At 68.5% G+C, this 21,690-nt stretch overlaps 4 protein-coding genes and 1 long non-coding RNA gene across 8 annotated transcripts; all 5 read left to right on the forward strand.

The window, feature by feature from the left end:
• Positions 1 to 1,580: 1,580 nt before the first annotated feature.
• On the forward strand, positions 1,581 to 5,524 carry LOC112982478 (CMRF35-like molecule 7). Its single transcript, XM_064522640.1, has 7 exons — positions 1,581 to 1,688; positions 2,418 to 2,747; positions 2,886 to 3,018; positions 3,618 to 3,721; positions 4,016 to 4,056; positions 4,141 to 4,251; positions 4,489 to 5,524. Exons 1-7 carry the CDS (start codon positions 1,601 to 1,603, stop codon positions 4,624 to 4,626), a joined length of 945 nt encoding a protein of 314 aa, XP_064378710.1. The 5' UTR covers positions 1,581 to 1,600; the 3' UTR covers positions 4,627 to 5,524.
• Positions 5,525 to 6,682: 1,158 nt separating this feature from the next.
• On the forward strand, positions 6,683 to 9,207 carry LOC135330281 (CMRF35-like molecule 2). Its single transcript, XM_064522957.1, has 6 exons — positions 6,683 to 6,788; positions 6,958 to 7,287; positions 8,035 to 8,194; positions 8,628 to 8,740; positions 9,018 to 9,139; positions 9,190 to 9,207. The coding sequence occupies exons 1-6, from the start codon at positions 6,749 to 6,751 to the stop codon at positions 9,205 to 9,207; spliced, it is 783 nt and encodes a 260-aa protein (XP_064379027.1). The 5' UTR covers positions 6,683 to 6,748.
• An 18-nt stretch (positions 9,208 to 9,225) lies between these two features.
• Positions 9,226 to 9,901, forward strand: LOC135330234 (uncharacterized). Its single transcript, XR_010392111.1, has 2 exons — positions 9,226 to 9,341; positions 9,603 to 9,901. It is a non-coding gene; the product is annotated as an uncharacterized LOC135330234 (long non-coding RNA).
• Positions 9,902 to 12,108: 2,207 nt separating this feature from the next.
• LOC135330282 (CMRF35-like molecule 6) lies at positions 12,109 to 14,123 on the forward strand. Its single transcript, XM_064522958.1, has 5 exons — positions 12,109 to 12,145; positions 12,240 to 12,575; positions 12,824 to 12,911; positions 13,066 to 13,199; positions 14,062 to 14,123. The coding sequence occupies exons 1-5, from the start codon at positions 12,109 to 12,111 to the stop codon at positions 14,121 to 14,123; spliced, it is 657 nt and encodes a 218-aa protein (XP_064379028.1).
• A 1,624-nt stretch (positions 14,124 to 15,747) lies between these two features.
• On the forward strand, positions 15,748 to 19,656 carry LOC112982458 (protein CD300H-like). Of its 4 annotated transcripts, none has more exons than XM_064522641.1 (7): positions 15,748 to 15,884; positions 15,967 to 16,326; positions 16,716 to 16,881; positions 17,688 to 17,794; positions 18,155 to 18,207; positions 18,302 to 18,442; positions 18,834 to 19,656. In XM_064522641.1, exons 1-7 carry the CDS (start codon positions 15,845 to 15,847, stop codon positions 18,966 to 18,968), a joined length of 1,002 nt encoding a protein of 333 aa, XP_064378711.1. In that variant the 5' UTR covers positions 15,748 to 15,844; the 3' UTR covers positions 18,969 to 19,656. The 4 variants fall into 4 exon arrangements, with proteins under 4 accessions (XP_064378711.1, XP_064378712.1, XP_025954643.2 ...); XM_064522642.1 differs by having other exon boundaries at positions 16,749 to 16,881; XM_026098858.2 differs by having other exon boundaries at positions 16,767 to 16,881.
• The last annotated feature ends 2,034 nt before the right edge of the window (positions 19,657 to 21,690 follow it).

Genomic DNA, 21,690 nt, shown 5'->3' on the forward strand with positions numbered 1-21,690 from the left:
ATCTATTTGCCTCGGGAAGTGTGGCTGTAAAGCTGAAAGATTCACCTCCAGCTCAGGAGTTGCTGTTTCACTGTCCTCCCTCCACCTGAGCCCACTCTCAGCAGCCCAACCCCGTCAGCTGCCCGCAGTCGCTCCCTAGGCAGCCTACGTTACGCTTCCCAGGGGAAACCTGGGCCGAGCTGAAGTCGTTCCTTCCCTGTGGGCTGAGGAGACGTCAGAATTTCATCCTCTGAGTCTTTTAAATTTTGCTTTCTTACTTTTACTGCGGTAACTCACCCCTGCTCTTCAGCGCTTTTCTGGCTAAGAAGTCCAGCCTAAGGCAGAAGCCAAAGCAAAACCTCCACCACAATAAAAACTGCAAGAATCTCCCTCTTTTACTGGCTTTGCTAAGTCAGGAGATCTGGGAATGCTCTTGGTTTATCCTGGTTATCTGAGATGGCAGCGGAAGAGGGAGATCAGATAGCGCGCGTCCAGCCAGGCAGCATTAGTCGTTGCTGTGCTCAGCCGTGTCTCGGAAGCAGAAGTGCACCAAAGTTGGCAAAGCAGCACGTGAAAGCACAGTCCGAAGTGCACAGATTGTTCTGCAAAGTCCCTAGATTAAATAGGGCAGCCACAGTCGGGAGATGTCGTTGATGCCAAGCGGATGGGAGGACCCTGAAGGGGCTCTGAACGGACCCAGCAGCGGCGCTGGGAGGTCCGCGCGGGAGGGAGCCCGCGGCGGGGAGGAGCCGGCCCCGGGCTGTGCTGGCAGGGCTCCAGCCCCCCGGCTGGGCGGCAGCTGGGTGCCCCGAAACCCAGCCCCGAAACCCGGCCGGGAAAGGGAAACTCATAGGTCTCATCTTATGGTGTAACGCAGAGGCGACTTGCAAAATTCCCCCTAGCATCTCTACCCAGAACGCCTATCTGAAGAAAAGCTTCTGACCGATTTCGGGTAACCAGACCGTCCCGGGAAGCTCTCAGGCAGCACATGGCTCCGTAGGCGCCTTCCCCGCTGTGCGTCCGAGCCCGAGCCCCTGCCTCGGAGCCGCCGGCCCTGCGAGAGGGCTGCAGGAAGGGCTCCCTGCGCCCGGCAGTGCCCTGCTTCGGTCACGGTGCTCAGCCCAGCAATTGCGCAGATGCAAATAAGCTTCCTATGTTCATCGCTGTTGCAATTTGTGGCCGTCACATAAAATCAGCCATGAATTCCCCCAGCTGCTCTTCCCCTTTTCCTTTTTGGGGAAAGTTCCTCCTTTTCTGCCCTTTGGCAGCACAACGGCGGCCGTGGGACGCGACGCGTCTGCCGACCCCGCAGCCCGCCCGGGCGGCTCTGCCGGACCCCTGCGCTGCGGCGAGGAGGGTCGAGGAGCGGCAACGCACGGAGAGCAGAGGCACCGCTGGGAGAGAAATCCAGCGAGGAGAAGTGGGAAAGCAAGCAGCTGGTGCTGGTCATCCCTGCAAAGCGACGGCAAGCACTTTCCCGGGGCCGGAGGAAGAGGGGGGGGGGCAGCCAGCCCCCCACCCCCGTGGGGAAGCGAAAGCAGGGCAGGAAGCGGGCGGCACGGCCCAGCGGCTGCAGGGTTTGGGTGGCCCTGCAGCCCTCCGAGGGCACCCAGCCCGGCAGATGCAGCTGGCGGCGGAGGCGGCCGGAGCCAGCGAGCGGGGCAGGATGCGGGAAGGGCTCCTGCTCTGGACCTGGCTTCTCCTCCCAGGTGAGAGCAGCATCTTGTTGCATTGGGGACACATGAGGAGTCACCGGGGCAGTTCAGAGCTCCTGAAATCCATGTCCTGGTCCAGCCGCCGGAGCTGGGGCTTGGACCTGGGTGGATGCCGGGGTGGTGGGTGGCTGGGTTTAAAAGCGTCCCCGTGCCCGGCTGCGGGGACATAGCAGCAGTTTGGGAGACGCTGTGCACTCTGAGCCCGGCTGCCATCATTTTCCTGGCAAAATCAGAGGCAGAAAATGCTTCCAGCCTGGTGCTGACCCCCGTTTGCACTCCTCAGCCGCTACGTGGTGAGCGGTAACAAACCACAGATGTATTTCTTTCCCAATCCTCCCTCTGCCGTGAACTGATTTCAGAAAGACTTCGGCACAGCTGGGGGGGGGGGTGATCTTTCCCGGCACCTCCACCAGAAACACCAGCGCTCGGGGCAGGAGCAGCGTCCGGCGGGGGCTGGCCCTCAGGGAAGGGCAGCAGCGGTGGTGGTGGTGGTGGTGGTGGTGGTGGTGGTGGTTCTGCTGCAGAGCTGGGCCGTGCCTGGCAAATTGTCTTTTTTGGGGAAAAAAAAACAAGCCTGGGAAAGCCTGGGGGGGGGTTTGCTCTGCACCCCGCGGCTTGTCTCAGACCTGCCGGCTGGCAGCCGGAGCGCTCCGGGGCCGCCGGGGGGGCCGTTTCCCGGGGGCAGCAGGGACCAGCCACTCGACACCGCCCGGTCCCTCGCAGGGTGCCGGGCGCTGACGGGCCCCGCGGAGGCCAGCGGGCCCCTGGGCGGCACCGTGTCGGTGCCCTGCGCCTACAGGCCGGAGCTGGCGGGGGCTGTGAAATACTGGTGCCGGGGCAGCAGCTGGCTCAGCTGCTCCGTCCTCGTGGAGACGACGGCCGGCGGGGACGAGGCGAGGGGGGACAGGGTGCGGCTGCGGGACGACCGCGCTCGGCACGTGTTCGTGGTGACCATGGAGAACCTGACGGCGGGCGACGGGGACACGTACTGGTGCGGGGTCCAGCTGCTGTGGCACGACCCCATGCTGCGCGTCGCCGTGTCCGTCCTGCCAGGTGAGGCCGGCGCGGGCTCGTCCCGGGCCACCCGCTCCGTCCGGCAGCCGTGAGGCCGGGGGCAGGCGCAGCCCTCGGTGCAGACCGCGGCTGCTCAACGCGTCCCACTCCGCTTCAATTCCCACGTTTCTACCGCAGCGCCCAACACGACGGAGCACCCCCTCCACACGCCGGGGCAGGAGGAGCCCACGCCGGCTGCCAGCTCCCCGTGGGATCCCCTGGTGCCGGCGAGCACTGCCTCCACGCTCGACAGCAGCAGCCCGTGGGCCCGGTGAGCGCGGGAACGACCCCCGCGCGGGTGCCGGCAGCCCGAGGAGGCTGCGCCCCAGCCCCAGCCCGGCCCGCGGGGTTTCGGGGCCGAGAGGGCATCTCTGGGGAGAGCCGGAGCTGATGCTGTTGGGTTCCTGCATCCCATCCTTTGGGCTCGCAGCAGCCCTGCCCGGCTGCCCCGGGGTGCTGGGTCCCGTCCGTGAGAGCGGAGGGTGACTCCCCCCGCGCAATTTGTCCCTGCTGAGTTGGCCGGGCTGCGCGCGTGCGTGTGTGCGTCCTCCTGGCCAGGAAACCTGGGAGAAATCCCGGAGCCTGCCAGAGAAGCACAGCTGCAGGAAAGGCTTTGGAGACAGGGCTTTCCAGCTGGATTTGCCAAGCTGGTCACTCTTTATGTATTATATATATATAAAAGAGCTGGAAAATTTCCCTGCTGGGACATCCTTCCCACCTGCAGAGCCTCGTGCCCTCGAGTGCGAATCCCTTCGCGCAGCCTGGGTGTTAAGGCGCCTGGTGCTGGTGCCGGGTCCCCTCCTTTCGTCCCAGGGGGTCGGCGGGGGGGTGTGTCCGGCAGAGGAATAACAGACGTTTCTGCCCTCCCAGCGCCCCAGGCCTGGCTGTCTTGGTCCTGCTGCCGTCCGTGGCGCTGGTTCTGGGCATCGCTGTCGGCCTCAGGCTGAGAAGGGCATCGCCAGCAAAGAGCAGCGGTAAAAGCCGAGGGGTGGCTGCGGGGTTCCCCAAACCCGTCCCCCAGGCCCGGGCACACCCTTCCTCACCAGAGCGCGTGCCCGGCCCTTCCTCTTCCTCCCTGGAGGGTTCCTCGTGTCAGCCCAGCTCTAAGCTTCTCAAATGCGGGGCTGTCCGTGGGCCGCGCACCCCATGGGGCCGGGACCGGGTGCTGGGGGCACCCCCGGGAAGGGCTCGGCTCCCCCAGAAACGCCCCGTCTGGGCAAGCGGAGCCCCGTGCCGGTGTGACCCGTTTCCCTCTGCCATCCCCCCAGGTGGCCGGGACGCGGAGAGGAGGGGGAACAAGGACCACCAGGTACCGCGGGATGGAGGGGGCGGCCGGGCGCGAAGGAGCCACCGCCGGTCCCCCTTCGTCCCCGACCCTCTGCGTCTCCCGCAGGGCCCCAGGGGCTGGGGGCAGGCGGCCGCTCCCCCCAACCTCTACACGAACACCAGGCAGGAGCTCGACTCGCCCGAGGATGACTATGAGAACAGCCCGGCCATGCGCCAGGTACAGGGGCCTCGGTGGGGAGCGCCGCGGGACGGGCGAGTCGGATGGGGCAAAGAGGGTCTGGTCTGCTCCGGGGTCATGGTCCTGCTCCCACCTGCACCTTCTCCTCGCCTTCAACAAGTTGCTTCAGGCCAGCAGCAAGAAAACCCGTGGGCACGGACGTTGTTGAGATGTGGGCTTTCAGGGATCCAGCAGGCCTGTGGCAGAAAGCGTCTTCCCATTTCTCTCCCATTTTAGGACTTAGAGAAGAGACATGAGGTTTCCTTCCCCAGCGCAAGAAGCTCTGCTCTGGATCCCCAGCCGATCTACATCAACGCGTGGCCGGCCGGTCCCCGCTCAGGCCCTCGATCCCAGGCAGGGAAAGGCATCCGATGAACCTCTCCCGCTCTCCAGGCTTATTTTCTGCCCTGCAAAAGCTTTCTGCCCGGTCTCTCCAACGGCTGGAATATCGGGACCTCCAACTCCCTGGAGGCAACGTTGGTGCTCCTGGAGCCGGCTTGGTGCAAGGACCCTGCAGCCGAGGTCGCTCCTCGGCCCGTCCTGCCCTCCGGGGCTTCGGCGAGAGCCGGGGCAGCCCGGGGAGACGGGTTTGGGGGAGATGCTGTAAGAGCCCCGTTTAATAAAGCAGGCGGGAGCGGCGCGGTGAGAAGCGGTGTCCCGGGGGGTTTTGCTGCCACTGCTGCGCCTCTCCCTGGTCTCCACCGCGCTGCTGAGCCCGGCCTTGACTTGTCACTGCCCGCTTTGGGGACAGGGAGCCCCTTTGGTCTGCACTCCGGTCGGAGCCTGCTGCTCCCGCATTGCTGGCGTGAGCCCTCATTTTGGGGAGCGGGTCCCTAAAGGGACACGGGGGACGGCTCTTGTTCGTGTGTGTGATGCTCCCGAGCAATAGGGAGCAGCTTCCCGCGTGTGCCCTGAGTGCCGCCGGTCTCTGCACAGCCTCTTGTGCTGGTGTCGCAGCCGAGCGCCCTCTTCAAACTCACTGTTCTCCCCACCCTGCCATGAGGTCTCAAAAGCAGAACAGTTCCAGATTTGGGCCATTTTTGAAACATCCACAAATCAGGGGGTTAAAGCCTAGCGTCTCTGGTCCAGGCTCCAACCTGCTGCTGACCAGGGCAGACGCGGCGGCCGGGGGGGACGCAGCCTGCCCGCGCCTGGGGGTGACATCTGTGCACCTGCGTGGGGGCTGCTCGTTGTGGAGAGACCAGCCTAGAGCCGCTAAAGCAGCCCCCCTCCCGGTTATTTCATCCTCTGTGGTTTTTATGTTCAAGAATAAAGAGCGAGAGGCTTTGAGTGGGACGTGACCACCTGGAGGTATCTAACCCAGGGTCTGGTTCTCCGTCCTCCAGCCCGGGGTAGCGGGACAAGGGCTCTGAGCCCAGCGGGCTGCAGCACTCGAGCGCTGGGTCGGGGACACCCAGCTCCACCTTGCTCAGGGATGGCACCAGGCTCGTGCCCCCATGCAGGGCACAGCATGGGGACGTCTGGGCACTGCAGAGGTGGCAGATGCTGGGGAGACGTGCCGCGGGGAGACGGTGCTGTCGCTGGGCCGGCGCGGTTCCCGCAGTCCCCCACAGCCCGCAGCTCCTGCTGCTTTGCTTTTACCTAGGGACCCATCGCCTTCCCTCCGGTCCTTGCATGGCCCTTTGCGCAGAGCCAACAGGCCCAAAGGGGAGGGGACACCCGGCTTGAGCGGGTCTTGTCACCTACCAGAGCGTAGTCGCACCAGTGCAAAATGGAAATAAACAGCAGTTGGGGAAAGAGGAAGAAGAACCACGCGGATGGCAGAGAGAGAGGTGGGGCGCTGCGTTGCGAGGGCCTCGGGACGGCTCCGCAGCCGCAGCCCGGGGCCAAGCCGGAGCTCTAGCCGTGCTGCTCCGCTCCATCCGCCCCCGCCCCAGGCCAGCTCGGCTCGCAGGGCCATGTGTGCTCCGGCCCCTCTCCGCAGCGAGGCGGCTGGCGGAGAGCTTCCCTGCCTCTCCCCGAAAGCCGGGGGTTTCCGGCAGTCATGGGGCTCCAGGAGCTGGGGATTTAAGGGTTGCACCCGAGAGCCCCAAGAGTCGTTGGTCGTGGGGGTCGGGGGGTGAAATCCCTTCCCTTCGAGGCAGTTTCACTCGAGTTTGGTGCACGGGCTCCTACGTCCCTCGCTGCTCCGCCGTACCTGCGTTTCTGCAGCCCCCCCACCCCGAGGGCCTCTGCAAACCCGGCTCCGTGCATGAGCTTCCCAGCTGCGCTCGACTGCAAAAAGCATCTCGGAGGCTTCTTCGCCACAGCAGAAAACCCCCAGCACCTAGATAAAACTCTTCCAGCTAAAAATAACGCGGTCGCAGAGCAGCGCGCTGCGTGGCCACCTCCCGCCGGCGGCGCGGAAGCAGCGAGCGGGGCCGAGCCCAGCCCAGCTGAGCCGAGCCCACGCGGTCGCTCGCCGCCCGGCCCCTCGCCCGCGCAGACGGGAGCAGCCGCCCGGCGCGGAGGAGAGGGCGTGCGGTGCCGCGGGACCATGAGGACGTCCCCGGGCTGGGGCTGGCTCCTGCTCCCAGGTGAGGAGCAGCTGCTAGCGCGCCGGCGGCCCCATGTCCAGGGCTGGGAGAGGGTGGATGGGGCTCCCCAAAGCGCTCCTTTCTCCAAAGGGAGCCACGACGGAGCAGCTTGGAGGGCGACTGACTTTGCGGGCCGCTTCTCCCTGTCGTGGCAGTGGTTTCTTTGCAGTTTGCAGGGCTTTGGTCGCCCCCAGGGAGGTGAGCGGGCGGCTGGGCGAGACGCTCTCCCTCCAGTGCTGGTACGCCAGGGGCTACGAGGGCTACAACAAGTACTGGTGCCGCGGGGCCTCGCGGGACTCCTGCCGCAAGGTCGTCGAGACGGCGGGGCCCGACGCGCCCCGGCAGCGCGGCCGCGTCTCCATCACCGACAACCGCGTCTTCTGCGTGATCCTGCTGACCGTAGAGCGCCTCGCCGAGGAGGACGCCGGGAGCTACTGGTGCGGGGTCGAGAGGCTGGGCAGGGACCTCATGGAGCCCGTCAGGGTGGTGGTCTTGCCAGGTAAGCCCTGGCGTCGCGCTGGCTTCGGCTTTTTGGACCAGGAGCCTCCACTGGAGACAGCTGGCCAGCAGCCGGCGGGAGGGATGCTCCAACCCAGTTGCACCAGTCCCTACCCAGTGCAAACCAGGCTGGGAAGGGTGGTCCGGGTGCAGAGGCCCGTGCAGCGGGAGGCAGGGCGGCCGCAGAGCGTGCAGGGCCCGTGGCGGAGCCCCGGGCGGTTATTCGTGCTCTCGCTGACCGCGGCGCAGGCAGGACGCGGAGCCGCGGCGCTCGGCAGTGCTCCTGCGCTGCGGTAACGTGGGAACGCTGGGCCCGGGGAGCGCCTGACCTGTCCGTCGCGCTCCCGAAAATGAAAGCAGGTCCTGATGCACGCAGCGCAGAGACAGACTTGGTTGCTGAGGGAAGGGAGAAATAGAGGCAGGAAAGCAGAGAGGAGAAGATGCCGCACAAGGGTGTCTGATAAAACATCCAAGTTGCTGGATGAGGGGGCGGGATAGATCCAACCTCTCTGATCTCCAGAAATCCTCTGGCACACGGGGATGGGGGAGACAGGGCTGGAAAAGGCCGGGCGGGAGTCACCGGGCAGAGCCGCTCCTTGCAGGGGCCGTAGGACCCGAATCTCCCCTTCTGGGCGGGCCCTGGGGATGGTCCCCCAAGAGGAGCCGCGGGAACCCGGCAGGGCCAGGGGCACCAGCTGAAGGTGGTAAGGGCAAATATCTGTCTGCTGTGGGGGACGTCGGGGACCAGGGCCAGCTGCAGTCCCCAGCTCCCAGCAGGACTTTGTCAACACGGCTCCATCAGCTACCTCGGCAGCCCTCCCCACCACCCCAACGGCGTGGACGCCCGTGGTCTCCACCGTCACGGCCAGGATGGAGCTTCCCAACGCCACCAGCACGGCCGCCCCAGGGTGAGCCCGGGACACCGAGTGGGTCTGCGGACAGGCGCTAGCTCGGACCTGGGGGACACGGGGGCACCTCGGAGCTGCTGGGCTGAGCCGCCGGGAGCCTGGGGCTTCTTGGGGGAGGCAGCAGCGATGACCCAGAAGGGGCCCCAGGGACGCCACGTGTCCCAGCCAGGCGCGTCGGGCACCTTGCTCGCCCCTGCGGGGTGCCGCCTGGCTCCCGCGAGGCTGGGGGTGATGGTGGGACTTGTGTCCCCGCCTGGCAAAGCCACAGCCAGGCCACTTTCCCTGCTCCGGGCCCCGTGGTGGAGCTGGCTGGGGGGGCTGCGAGAAGGGTCCTCGCTGCAGGGAGGGCACCAACGCGCCGGGACGCTGCAGGAGCGGAGCGTCACCCGGGGAAGGAGAGAAGCAGCCCTGCTCCTCCTCTTCTCGCCTGCAGCTCTCCCGGGCCAGCCCGGACCATCGTGGTGCCCAGCGTAGTGCTGGGGTCCCTGCTGGCTGCCGTGGGCTCTGCCGCGCTCGTCTGGACCCTCGCCGGGAGGAGGAAGGAAGGTAACCGGGTCTCACGCTCCACGGACGTGGGTCCTTCCCAGAGCCACGGTCTGGGGCTCGGGCTGGGCTGAGCCCCCGCTCGGGGGTCCCTGCCCGGTGGGGCTGGGGGTCCCTGCCCGGTGGGGCCGGGGGACAAGCCTGGCTCAGCACGGCTCCCGGCTGGCGGGGAGCCTGCACCTCCCGCGGCTCCTGGCACAGAGCAGCCCCTGCAAAAGCTCCTGCCTGGACAACAATAACCTTTGACGTGTTTATTTTTTCTTTTTCCCTGCCCCCCCAGCCCAGCAGAGCCCCCCCGGAGAGGTGCCACCCCCTTACAGCAACGCCAACGCAGTCGCCGTGGTGGAGGGGCCCCCCGGCACCCCGGGGCTCGGCCACCTCTACGGCGCATCCCCGGCGGAGGTGAGTGAACACCCGCCAGCGGCGGGGGCTCGTGGCAGGGGCCCCCCCAGCCGGCCCGCCCCCGCTGAGCGTCCCCCGCTGTGCCCAGGGCCCCGAGGCCACACCGCCCCCCCGCAGATCACCGGCCCCCAGCACCCGTGCGGAGCAGGAGCCCGCGCTGCCGGACGAGCCGCTCTACGCCAACGTCACGGGGCCGGACGAGGTGAGGGGATCCGTGGGGCACCGGGGGGGCATCCCCGGGGGCTGCGTTTCCTCTGCACCCTTGAACGACTCTGCAAGGGGTTTTTCACTCGACGGTTTGCCTGCAAAGCCGCAAAGCCACCGGGAGCCTGGGCCAGGATTTGCAGGGAAAAGGGTTTTTTTCCCGCTGCATCCCGCCGAGCATCCCGGGAGGGCGCTGGCCGAGGGATGCCCTCCGCCTCCAGGACTCACCCACATCCCCCTGTCCCCGTGCTCCTTGCAGGCTCTGGGACTGTGGGACGAGACGGACCATTACTAGAGGCCACCGCCCCCGTCGCCGTCTCCCCGTGACAGCACACACGGCCTCCCGCCCTCACCCACTGCCACCGCGGGCAGCGCGTCCCTGCTCCCCGCCCCGGGGCCCGACGAGGCTCCCGCAGCCCCGGCGCCGCTTTGCTGCGTTAACGAGCTGCTCAGCACCGATCCTGCAGCCGGAGCGACCCCGGCTCCCCGGGATCTGCCGGCAAGTGCATTGATTACTCGGAGTTAGGATGCACTATAATAAAGCACTGGATGGATGAAGGGATGGAGACGGCCCGCAGCCGGGCATGCGGCTCTCCGTGAGCAGTGGCTGCCCGAAAACTGGGAACTCGGCGCTCGCAGCCGCCCCGGGGAGGGGGGGGGGGGGGACGCGTGGGAGGCAGGGGCAGGCGGGCAGCTCTTTCCGAGGCACCGCCAGGGACAAAGCTGCCAAAAAGGGAACTGCAGGGGAAGCGGCTCCGCTTTTCGCAGAGCCCGGTCAGGTTCCTGAAACTTTCGGTGGAAACATTTAGTGGGGGGAAGAAAAGAGAAAGGCGTCCTTCGAAAGCCGCGTTCGCGACAAGGCGGATGTTTTGGGGGAGACGAGGCGCCCCTGCCCCAGCAAGCAGACCAAAGCGGCCGAAGCAGCGCGGGTTGCGCCGGGCGGGAGCCTTCACCCCGGCCTCGGGCCTGTTCCCGGCTCGGGCGGGCGGGAGCCGCTGCGGCGGCGGTGCCGGGGTGACTCAGGCTCCCTGGAAGCGGGGAGGAAGCGACCGCCCGCGGTGACACATCCAGGCTCTGGATGCAGCGAGGGGACAGCGCGTGGGAAAGGCCGCCGCAGCCGGGGCGCTGGCGCGGGCCGCGTCCGGGGGGCGTTTGGTGCCCGGCCGTGGGAGAAGCCCCCCCGGGAGGGAGAAGCCGCAGCATGAGGAGCTGCCTCCTGGGGGCCCTCTGCCCGGGTGAGAGCAGCCCCCCGGGGCCGGCGGGGCCGGGGACGGCCACGGATGCAGCACGCAGGGGCCTCCCGTCCCCGCAGGCGGCTGGGCGGTGACGGGCCCCCGGTGACGGTGACGGCAGGCTGGGTGGCCATCGGGGACAACCACACGTCGCACATGTTCATGGTGACGCTGCAGCAGCCCCCAGGAGCATCCCGCGGGGAGGGGGGACACCCACCTTGCCTCTTCCCTCTGTGCGGCCCCGGGCACCTCCGAAAGGCTGTGGGGACGGCGTGGGGCTGTGACACCCCCCCAAGGGGCTGCGTGGGTGCGAGTGCCCCACAGCTCAGCCCCAAGCCCCACTGGCATCTTCGCCCCTGGCGGGGTGGTCCGGCCTCACTGTCCTTTCTCCCATCCCCGCTGCCAGGTCCCAGCTCGGCGTCACCTACCTGCTGCTCTTCCTCGGCACGAAGGTGCCGGTGCTGCTGGCCCTGGCGTGCCGGAGCCGCCGCGGGAGCCACCGCACCGGGCAGCCCCCACGCCCTCGCCCCCCTGCAAAGCCCGGGTCCCCCCCGGCGGCCCCCGCGCTGCCTCCGCGCTGGGCACCAAAGGGAGCTGGGGCCCGGGGTGCCTCCTCGGCCGGGGTGCCCCCGGGGTAGCCAGGCTGCCGCCTTGGCGGGGGGGGTTGGCTGCTGCCCGGTGCTGCCGGCCAGCCGGGGCATGAATCCCCCGTGGCCCCCGGCTCCCGGGCTTGCACCCACTGCGCCCATGCACCCCGGGGCCCACCAGGCTCCCGAGCCTGGGTGCAACCCCCCCGTCGCCGCACTGGAGCTGCTAATTAAAGATAGTTCTGCAATAAAGCTGTGCTCTGTCCCTCTGCCTGTCTGCTGCCCGCCTGCCGCTGCCGGGGAGCCGAGGGGCTCGATGTGCCGAGGCTGCTGGAGAGCCGAGGGGCTCGACGTGCCGGGAACTGAGGGGCTCAGTGTGCCGGGGCTGCCAGGGAGCCGAGGGGCTCGACGTGCCGGCACTGCCGCTGGGGCCTCCCGTGCTTGGCCACGGCACCCCAGCCCACCCGGAGCCCTGCTCCAGCTCTGCACTTCCAGCCTTCCTTCCCCTCCTGGGAAAAGCATCCTGCGAGCTTTCCTTTGGGAAAGCGCATGCCCCAGCAGGGCCTCTTTCCGCCTGCTGCTGCATGGGCCCTTCCCCAGTGCTCATCATGTTTTCCGGGCTCCGCGTCTCCCCAAAGCCCGCGCCGTGCCCAATTCTTCGGAGCTGGCACTGGCGGCTGGGAGAGCAGGGCAGCGGCAGTCCCGCGGCACAGCATCGCGTTGGCGGCAGTGCCGGCTTCCCCGCTGCTCCCCGAGCGAAGCCGTGCGTGAGCCTCGCTTCTCTCTAACTTCATTTAAGGAACGGAAATGCCAGCGCTGCCAGGGCGCTTGCAAAACGGGAACTTGGGGCGAGCCGCGGGCTCGGGTTGCAAACTCCCCGCGGCAGACGCCAGGGTCGGGCTGGCCGAGGCGCCCGGCGGCGAGCGGGGCTCCGGCCCGCGGCACCATGCTGCCGCTGCTGCTCGGCTGGGCGCTGCTGCCAGGTAGGTGCCGCGCCGGACCGGGGCGCTCCGGGGGATGGGTTGCTTCTTGGGGGGGTGCGAGGTGCTCAGAGCACCCTCCCTGCTCCCCTCCAAGGCTTCTGTGCCCTGTCGGGGCCCGTCGCGGTGTGGGGCTGGCCGGGGGGCTCCGTGTCGGTGGAGTGCGGCTACGAGGAAGGCTTCGAGACGGCGCCCAAGTTCTGGTGCAAGCCGGGCTTGCTCTTCACCTGCTACGCCCGGCACTACCTGGTGGCCACGGCCCCGCGGCAGCCCCGGGCGCACCGCGGCCGCTTCGCCGTGGCCGACGAGCGCTCCCGGCGCGCCTTCCGCGTCACCATGGGGAACCTGTCGCGGGACGACGCCGGCCCCCACCTCTGCGGCATCCGGCTGCCGTGGCGGGACCTCAGCCACGCCGTGGAGGTGATCGTGGCGGGTAAGCCGGGGCGCCGGGGCCGGCGGCGCGTGGTCGCGCGGGCGAGGGGCTCTGCGTGCCAGACCCGCGGCGCCCAGCTCCTCCCCGCGGCGTGGGGGCAAAGCCGCCCCCCGCCTGCCCATGCCCACCCCCTCGCCGGGCGCCGGCCCAAGGCCTGGTCCTTCCGCCGGCATCGCCCCCGGGGCCGCGGGAGCCGCCAGGGAGGGACGGGGAGGGCGCCTGGCGTCAGCGGCTCCCCCCACCCGCAGGGCTGCCGAACGCCACCGAGCCCCCGCCGTCGCCCTCCCCGCGGCCAGGCGACCCCGGCCCCCCCCGGCGCCCGGATGCCTCCCCAGGGTGAGTGTGGGCCCCGGGGCATCGCCAGGGTGCCGGTGCCATCGGCGCCAAGCGCGGCGAAGGCATGCGTCCCGCTCGGGGGACCGCCCTGCCGGGGCGCGCGGGGCCGCGGGCAGCGCCGGGAGCCCCTGGAGCCACGGCCCCGTCCCCGCAGGTCCCCGCTGCTGTGCGGCCTCCTGCTGCTGCTGGCCGCCAAGGGCCTCGTCCTCCTGGGCCTGGCCAGCGCCGGCATCCGGAGCGGCGCGTGGCACCGGGGCGGCACCGGGCAGGCGGCACCGGGCAGAGCGGGTGAGGCCCTCGTGCCCGCCCCGGGTGCCGCCCCGCGGGATGCCTCCGTCCGGAGGGGACGGCATCCGCCCCGGCGCCACGAGCCGCGTCGAGGGAGCAGCTCCGGGCCGGCGCGGCGGGAGGAGCAGGGCTGCGGGAGCCGACCAGGACCAGGTGCAGACCGGGTGCGGGTGCAGACCGGGTGCAGATGTGGGTGCAGGTGCACCGGCAGCCGGGTCCCAGCCGCCGGCCTTCGTGCCGGAGCGGCATCTCGGCCAGCCCTGCCGAGGGCATCAGCGGCTCACGTTTGGGGACCTCTGCCCCCCCCCCCCCCCCGCGCAGGGCCCGCGGACCACCCGTCCCCCTCCTAGACGGGAAGAAAGCACCAGCCAGAGGCCTTGGCGCCTGATGAAGAAGCTCCACCGCCCCCGATGAAGGCTGGTGTCCTTCGACCGGCACCGCCTGGAGCAGCTCCTCAGCCCGCCTGCCCCGGCCGACGTGGGAACGGCCGCACCGGGGGCCCGGCAGCCGCCCCGGGTGACACACGGGGCCACCGCGCAGGGCTGCTGTCGCCTGCAGAGATCCCCTCTGCGGGGCCTGCATTCAGGGACGGTGACGGGCCAGGTTGCACCTCTACCGCGTGGCACCTTCGGCACCGCCGGGTTACACTGGCTGTTTGCAATAAAGCCGCCTCCTCGCCTTCTCCACGGCCAGAGCTCTGGGCGGTACCAGCAGCCGGTCCGGCTGGGAGCGCTGGGCTCGAGCCGGCGGCCAGCCCCGGGCTGCAGGGGACAGGGTGTGACAGCCAGAGCCGGTCTGGTCCCTGCGCCTGGGCCGCGGGGTGCTCTGTGTTTCGTCCTGCTCGTAACCCCTGATTCCCCAGAGCTGCTGCCGGCCGGTTTGGCCAGCGAAGCGTGGGCTTCAGCAAGTCAGCGCTGGGGATGACAGGAGCGAGGGAAGACCGTGAGCGTCCTGGCCAGGGGACAAGGGAGAGGGACGAGAGATGGGGCTGGGGAGGGAAGGAGGCCTGGAGATACCCGATCCGGGCAGCAGCCGAGGGGCCACCAAGCTCCAGCAGGGCTGTCCCCTGCCAGGGACGGCCGGGGGGACATGCTGAGCAGGACGGCAGGGACGGCTGCTCATGCCCAGCTGCCTGGGGACCTGAGACTGCTCACGGGGACAAGTCGGGGGTTCCCATCCCTGCAGGGAGAATGTCTCCCCGAGGAAACTGGGTGCCTGTGCCAGGAGCACTGCGACCCCCTCGCTGCCCAGCCCGGCAAGGGGCATATTTGGGACTCAGGGGCTCAGCGGGGCAGGGGACCTCCTGGCCACGTGCCCTGCCTGGCTGCAGGCGCTGGCCACCCCGGCACTGTGCCAGGGAGCCCCGTGGGTCCCCGCTGGCCCTCGGGGCTGCGCCGGGAGGAGCAAAGGGCCCGACGGGGCGGGCGCACGGCAGGGCACGGCAGGGCGGCGAGGGCCAGGACCGGGGCACGGCGGGGAGGGCAGGAAGTCGGCGGAGACGGGGAGGAAAGGAGGAAGCCCAGCCTGACCTCCGCAGCCACCGGCAGCAACACTCCAATGGAAGAGGAAGCGAAGCGCCGCAGCGCATGCGGGGGGGTGCGATCCAGCAGCACGGCTGCCCCGCAACCCGCAGCACCTGGCTGGGAAATCCCGGTGCAAACCGGGAACGCTTCTCACCCGTGCTGATAACACCCGCATCACCGCGACCTCCAAGCCTGGCTCCGCGGTGCAAGAGGGCCGAGTGCTGTTCAGGGGTGGCCGCGGGGGTTCGCGGTGGCCGTGGGGAGCCCGACCGCGGGGGACACGGGTGCCTGCCGGTGTGGGGTGAGCAGGGCATTTCGCGATGGCAGCCACACGGCGTACGTGCACGTGGCCCCGGTCAGTCCCGGCACGTCCCCCCGGCACAGCCCCGCTGCCCTCACCGTGACCACCAGGCCGGGAGGCCGGGGCTCGGGCTGCGGGGAGCACGGGGGCACCGGTGGGGGACGGAGAGGGACAGGGGCTCTTCAGGGGCATGGAGGCACCTGGCGTGTCTCCCCCCGTTTGCATTCGCAGCCTCCCCGCACTCGACCACCACCGCTCTTACTGCCCTCCCACCTCCGCTCCCCCCGGGCAGCTCCGCGCTCCTCGCCGGCAGCTCCCGAGCGGCTCCCGCTGCCTCCCCCGCCGCCGGGCTCCGGGCGCGCCTCCGCCCCGGGGCTGCTCCCGCGGCTCTGCCCTGCCCGACCCGGCCCCGGCCGAGCCCGGTGGTCGCAGCCACCTCCGCATCTCCCCGGCGACCTCCCCGACCGCTTCCGAGCTGCACGGCGGCGGCCGCCGCGACGCGCCGGGGATGGGCGCCACGCCCCGGGGCAGCCGGGCTCTGCCCCGGGCACCGCCGGTCGCAGCCCGCCGGCCCCGTCTCCTGCAATAAAGCTTCTCCTCCGGCCCCAGCGCGGCTCCGTCGCTCTCCGGCCGCCCGGCCCGGCGGGGCCGCGGGGCGGTGGCGGGGGAGGGGGCGGTGGCAGTGCGCTCCGCCCGGGGGGGCGGTGCCGGGGGCGGGCTGAGCCGAGCCGGGCTGAGCCGAGCCGCGCTGAGCCGGGCCCCGCGGCGGCGGAGAGGAGCCGGGCGCAGCTGCGAGGGGAGCCCGCGGCCCCGGCGCGGCCATGCGGCCCCTGCCGCTGCTCGCCTGGGCGCTGCTGCCAGGTAGGGCCGGGCCGCGGCCCCGACGGGCGGGAGGAGCGGGGCGGGCGGCAGCGGGACCCCCGCGGCTCTGTCTCTCTGTCAGTCTGTCTGTCCGTCCCCGCAGGCTGCTGGGCAGTGACGGGGCCCCCCACCGTGCGCGGGTACGTCGGGGGGTCCCTCTCGGTGCTCTGCGAGTACGAGGCCGACTACAAGACCAATGTGAAATACTGGTGCAGACCGGGAACGCTCCTCACCTGCGCTGCCAACGCCCGCATCGTCGCCACCTCCGAGCCCGGCTCCGTGGTGCGGCAGGGCCGGGTCTCCATCAGGGACGACCGCGAGCAGCGGGTGTTCACGGTGACCGTGGGCAACCTGACCGCGGGGGACGCGGGCACCTACCGGTGCGGGGTGAGCAGGATAATTCGCGATGACAGTCACACGGTGTACGTGTCCGTGCTCCCGGGTAAGTCCTTCTGGGTCCCCCGGGCAAAGTACAAGCGCCGGGAGCGGGGGCTGCAGAAGGGGCGGCGGGGAGGCGGCGGGCGCCGTGGTGGGCCCGGGGACGGGTCTGCGGGTTCCTGCGCCCGGGTGCGTCTCGCCGCGGCCCTGCTCGGTGCCCCCGCCGCCCCGTCTCGCTGGGGCTCGTGCTCTGCTTTTCACCCTGCTCTTGCCCCCAGCGCTGGGGAATGCCCCCCTCGCCCTCCGCCCCCGCAATGGGGGGCCAGCGCGGCCGGCCGGGGCTGGGGCGACGTCCCTCGCGCCTCTCCCCGAGCAGGCAGGGAGTCGGGCTGAGCCTCTCCTCTTTCATTCTGTATTTCCCCTCCTTGTTTTTATATATTTATTTTTTTACAGCTCCTCCTTCTTCCCCCTCTCCCCTGAAAACAGCCCCTCCCTCCACTGCAGGGCACCCTGCTCTCACTGCCTCCGCGCCGGTCCCCACGCCGGCATCTCCCCAGGAGCGAGCTGCCGAGGAAGAGCGAGCCCCCCCGTCCCCCCCCGGAGGCGCCGGCTCTGCGGGGTGAGTACCGCTGCCGCCGCGGCCGCCCCGCGCGTGAGGTCCCGCAGCAGAGCCAGCCGGAGCCCCGCAGTCCTCCCGGCTCTTCCCGCCTCCCTCCGAGGGCTCAGACCTGCTTTTGCCTTCGGGGACCAGCGCTGCGTGCTGCCGGCCCTGCGGGCAAGATAATCTCAGCTCCTCTGCTGGGCCGGGCCCACCAAAGCCCTGCCTGCCCACTGCTCGCTGGCAGCTTAAGCAAGATGCAGGATGTGGCCAAGCAAGATGCAGTTTCTGATCGCAGGGGTGACCTCCGTTTCCTTCCCCAAAACTCAGAGGTGCCAATTGCTTGCGGAAAGTCGAGCGCGCACTGTGCGGGGCCCTCTTCTGCTTCACGGTCGTGTGTAGATTCACGCACACGGTTGACGAAGCGTGACAGCGGAGCGGCAGCGCTTCCTGCCCGCTGATGCAAGAGGAGGGGGAGCCGAGGCTTCCCGGCAGCGTTTCGGGGCAGCCGGCTCCCCGGGACCAGTCCCGTTGACACATCAGCCTTGTCTGGTTGCCCGTTACAAGGAAGGTCAACAAACAGCGGAGCTAAACCAGAGGCAAATCAGAGCCAGTGAGTGACCCTTGAAGTCTTCGAGATGCAGCAGCTCTCGGAACCGAATGTCCTGCTCGTTCCTAGTCTGGTTTGCTCTGTCCCCAACTTGCAGACGGAAACCGCCGAGCCTCGGTCTCGAGGCACGAGGCCGAGCAGGAGCAGCGCTGGTAGCTGCGCCGGAGGGGGCTGCGGAAGGAGAAGTGTGAGAGCAGGATTGCTTTCTTTCTTGCAGCTTGGACGTGGTCACGGACATCCTGACTCCGTGCATCGTGGTGGTTCTTCTTTTGCTCGTGTTTGCTGCCGCTGTGTTGGTTACACTGTCCAGGAAGAGGAAGAAAGGCAGGTGAAACAGCATCACTCCGAGACGCACGCAGCGCTTCTGTGCCGGAGTCTGTCTTTCGCTCTGCTTATCTTTTTTTTAATTTTTCTATTTTATTTTATTGCGGGGATCGGGATGGTGTGGTGGAGGTGGCCTCCCCGCGTGCCCGCGTGGACCGGCCGGGCTGGCCGGCGCTCAGGTGCAAAGCTTGAGGCCAGCGCGGAGGACGGGGAGGGGGAGGCTGGGGCCGGTTAGCCGCCGGCAGATGGGATCGGGCTTTACTTAAAGGCGAGCTTCGGTTTAGACGAGCGGCGGGATCTGCAGCGGCCGCGCGGTTTCGCCGCGTTGCCCGTGCTCTAACGGCGTCCGTGTTCCCGCAGCCCCGGCCGGAGCCGCCGTGGAGATGGGCAGGACCGGCAGCGTCTCCGGCACGGTAAGGCGGCCGCCGCGCGGAAAAGGCTGCGACGGGGCCGAGCGCACGGCGCTGCACGGGGCTCCGCGCTGAGCGCCCCGCGGCCGCGTTTCAGGGCACCGAGAGCAGCCTGCAGTACGCCGACCTCAGGCACCCCGTGGCCCCGGACGGCGGCGAGCTCTACAGCGACGTCAAGGCTTTCCTCAGCCGGGCGAGCGCTGAGAGCAGCTACGCGGAGGTCCAGCCGTGGCGCCGGGTAGGGACAGGCGGGGCGGCACCGGGCGCGGGATGGGGACACGGTCCCCGTGTGCAGGAGGGATGCGGGGAGGCAGTGGCGTGGGAAAAGCGCCGTGATGACGACTGGGAGGTGGGGGATGGCCGAGGAGGGGGTTTCCGTGGGAAGCACCCGCTCCGCACGCGAGTGACCGGGGTGACGTGGGTGCTCCCTGACCCCTGGCCACCCCTCGCGGCAGCGTGGGACAGGGCGCTCCGTGCAGCGGCCGGGGGGGCTGCGGCCGGGGGGGCTGCGGCCGGCGGCCCGGAGGGGAGCGTTTCCCGCAAGCTCGGAGCTCCCCAGCTAGAGGAACCCGGCTCCGCGTCGAGGTCACGCTTTGCAGAGCACGAGGCTTTTTTTTCTTTCTTCTCAGGACTTGAAAGCGGAGGAGGAGGCCGTCTACGCCACGGTGGGTGCGTCCCCGCCGGAGGCGCAGGGCCTCTACGCCAACGTGGCGCAGCGCCCGGGTGCCGGGGGGCCGCTCTGCCGCGCCGCCGCCGAGCCCTGAGCCCCCGGCCGGCACGGGAAGGGCAGCGGCGCCTCGGGGCAGGAGGCTCGCGGCCGGGCGGGGAGGATGTGGTCCCTTCGCGGTTGGAGCCCTCGCACCCGACGCAGCAACGGCCCTGGAAGGGAAAAAGAAAAGAAAAAGAAAGAAAAGTTGCATTCGGACACTTGGGTTTTGGACGAGCCTGACGGGGAATGTTTCCCACGTCGAGTGAAGGCGGCGGCGGAGCCTCCGTGTCTCCAAGCTCTGCCTCCGCGCCGCTCCGCAGAGGGGAAGCTCGGGACTCGGACAGGGAAGGGAAACCCGCCCCGTTCCCGCGGTGTCCTGCCTCGCCGCGCCGTGCCGCCGGCCTGGGCTCGCACGCAGCGTCGTCCTTCCTCTTCCTCCCGGCCGAACCCGCCTGGTGCCGCGATGGGGACGTGTCCCGGCCCGGCGACGGAGCCTCCCGGAGCCTGCGGCTTATCCGGCCGCTCCTCGTGTGCCGGCCGCTCCCTCTGCTCCGCCGCAGCGCGGGGCCGCTGCTGTATCCCGGCAGCTCGTCCCTCCGCAGAACAGACTGGGGGGGACCCCCCGCTTTGGGGAGTTCGAGTCAAACGTGCTTAAAAGTTTCATTTGGGGAGAAAAAGGGGAGACTTTAACTGTTGGAAAAACTTCATTTCCGTATTTTTGTAATTACTATTTTACTGAAGAAGCCGAGTGTAGCGTTCCTACCTCCTCGAAACAGAAGGCAGCTGGGGGCACGTGTTTGCAGTACAGCACTGGCGCTTGTTCCCACGCCGGCTGTTCGGGAGTCAATATTTTTCCTGGTTTTGGTCAGAAGCTATAAACACCCCAAACGGCCCCGGGATCAGGTGTTCTCCCCCCCCCCAACACCGGGCTGGTTTTGCAGACAGGGACCGCACACCGCTGCGCTGCCTGGCCCAGAGCATGCACCGGGCAGGGACCCCCCCCTCCACTCCAGGCAGGGACCCCCCAGGCGCCGGGCAGGCCCTGCAGACCCCCAGGCGCCTTCCAGCAGGGCAGGGCTGTCCTGAGCCCCATCCCTCAACCCTGCTCCACCTATTTGATGCACTAACTCCTCCATAGTTCTTATTCTCCTCCGTGTTTTATGCACTAACTAACCCCCCCCCCCCCCCCGTAACGCACGCAGGTGCGAGGAGGGCAGCTGAGGAACCGCTCTAGCCTGCTGCCCCCCGTTAGCTCTCGTGAGCATTTAAGGAGCGGTGAAGAGGGAGGTCCAAGCAGTGAGGGAGCTGCTCCTTTGCCGGTAGCACAGCAGGGTTTTGAGCAAGGAGGGAGCGTTAAAGCAGCCTGAGGGCCCCCTGGCAGGAGGTAGGTCCTTTTCTTCTGCCTCGGGTCTTCACTTGCTTTAGGCTGGTTTAAGCTAGGGGGTTAAACCAGAGGTAAGAGCAGCAGTTTCACGCAGGTGGAAGAGCCCATCCCAGGCTGCCGTGTGCTCGTCGCTGCCTGGGCGTTTCCAGGAAAGCTGTGTAACAGAAAATTTAAGTAACTAAGTTAATAAGTATTCTTAGCCCTGATCCAGTGCAAATGCGTGGGTCAAATAAATAGCAGAGCAGCATCATAACGCAGGGGAGGGGAATCGTCTGCGCAGGCTGTCGGGTAAAGCCATGGGTTCTACCACCTTCTGCCATGACCTAGATCCTCTTCCCGGAGAACAGCGCGGGATTTGGGGAGCCCCAGGATGCCCGCGTGCACCCGGGACACGGCTGTGCCCGCTCCTCCTGCCGCGGGGCCGGCGCCGGGGCAGAACCGGGCTCAGGCGTGGGAGCCCCAGTCTTGCACCGGGCGATCGCTCTCCAGAACGGCTCTTTCCGCCGGGCGGCCGTGGCTCGTGGAGTGGCGAAGCTCGTGTTATTTCCAATTGCTTTCATTTATTTATTTATTTATTACACCGACGGGCTCCCAGGAGGGAGCAGGTGACCTGAGGACGGACGGAGACCTCGCGCTAACTGCCGGGTGGCTTCGCTCTGCTGCGACTCGGCCCCGGCGGCAGCGGTGCCGCGGGAACGGCAGAGCAGGTGGGCAAAAAAAGAGGCTGCGCCTGGGCCCGGCTCGGCGGTAGCCGGCACGGCACGGCACGGCCCGCGGGCGCTGGCACGGCGGGTCCCATGCGGCCACGAGCTGGCGAAGGGCCGGCGGCGGGCACAGAGCCCCGTGGGCTGCCCAGCCCTCTCCAGGTGGGTATCCCGAAAGCGGACCTGAATCTCCTTGGATTTTAGTGCAGCAGAAACCAGAATGGGGAGTTTCCACTTTTTTTTTTCCTTCTTTTTTCCTCTTTTTTAAAGACTGCTTTGCAGCCAGATGGCTTTATGCAGAACCTGCTCCCCACCCCCCGCCACTCGCTTTCTTGCAGCTGCTTTTTGCCGCTAGGGTTGTTTTCACCATCGACCCTGTGACTCCGAGGCAGCAGCAAGCTCTGCCCAGACCTGTGGGCACCCAAAGAGACCCTTCCTCCACCAGTGGCCGTGTGGCTGTTCGTCAGCTCCTGGCGGTCCCCTGGCTCCGTGGCTGGCCCCTGCCCCAGGCACGCGCCCGGCCTGCGGCTCGGGGCGGCCCAGGTGCACGCAGAGCTCGTCTTTACGCTATGAAATTGTGCAATAGAGGCTTTTCTTAATTTTCTTTAATTGCTTTTCTCTCCTGGCTCTGCATTCACAGCACCCCGTGCAGCAGGGACACGCGCACCCCTCCCGCCGCTCCGCAGCGG

Source organism: Dromaius novaehollandiae, chromosome 18 (genome assembly GCF_036370855.1).
Source record: "Dromaius novaehollandiae isolate bDroNov1 chromosome 18, bDroNov1.hap1, whole genome shotgun sequence".
Lineage (NCBI taxonomy): Eukaryota > Metazoa > Chordata > Aves > Casuariiformes > Dromaiidae > Dromaius > Dromaius novaehollandiae.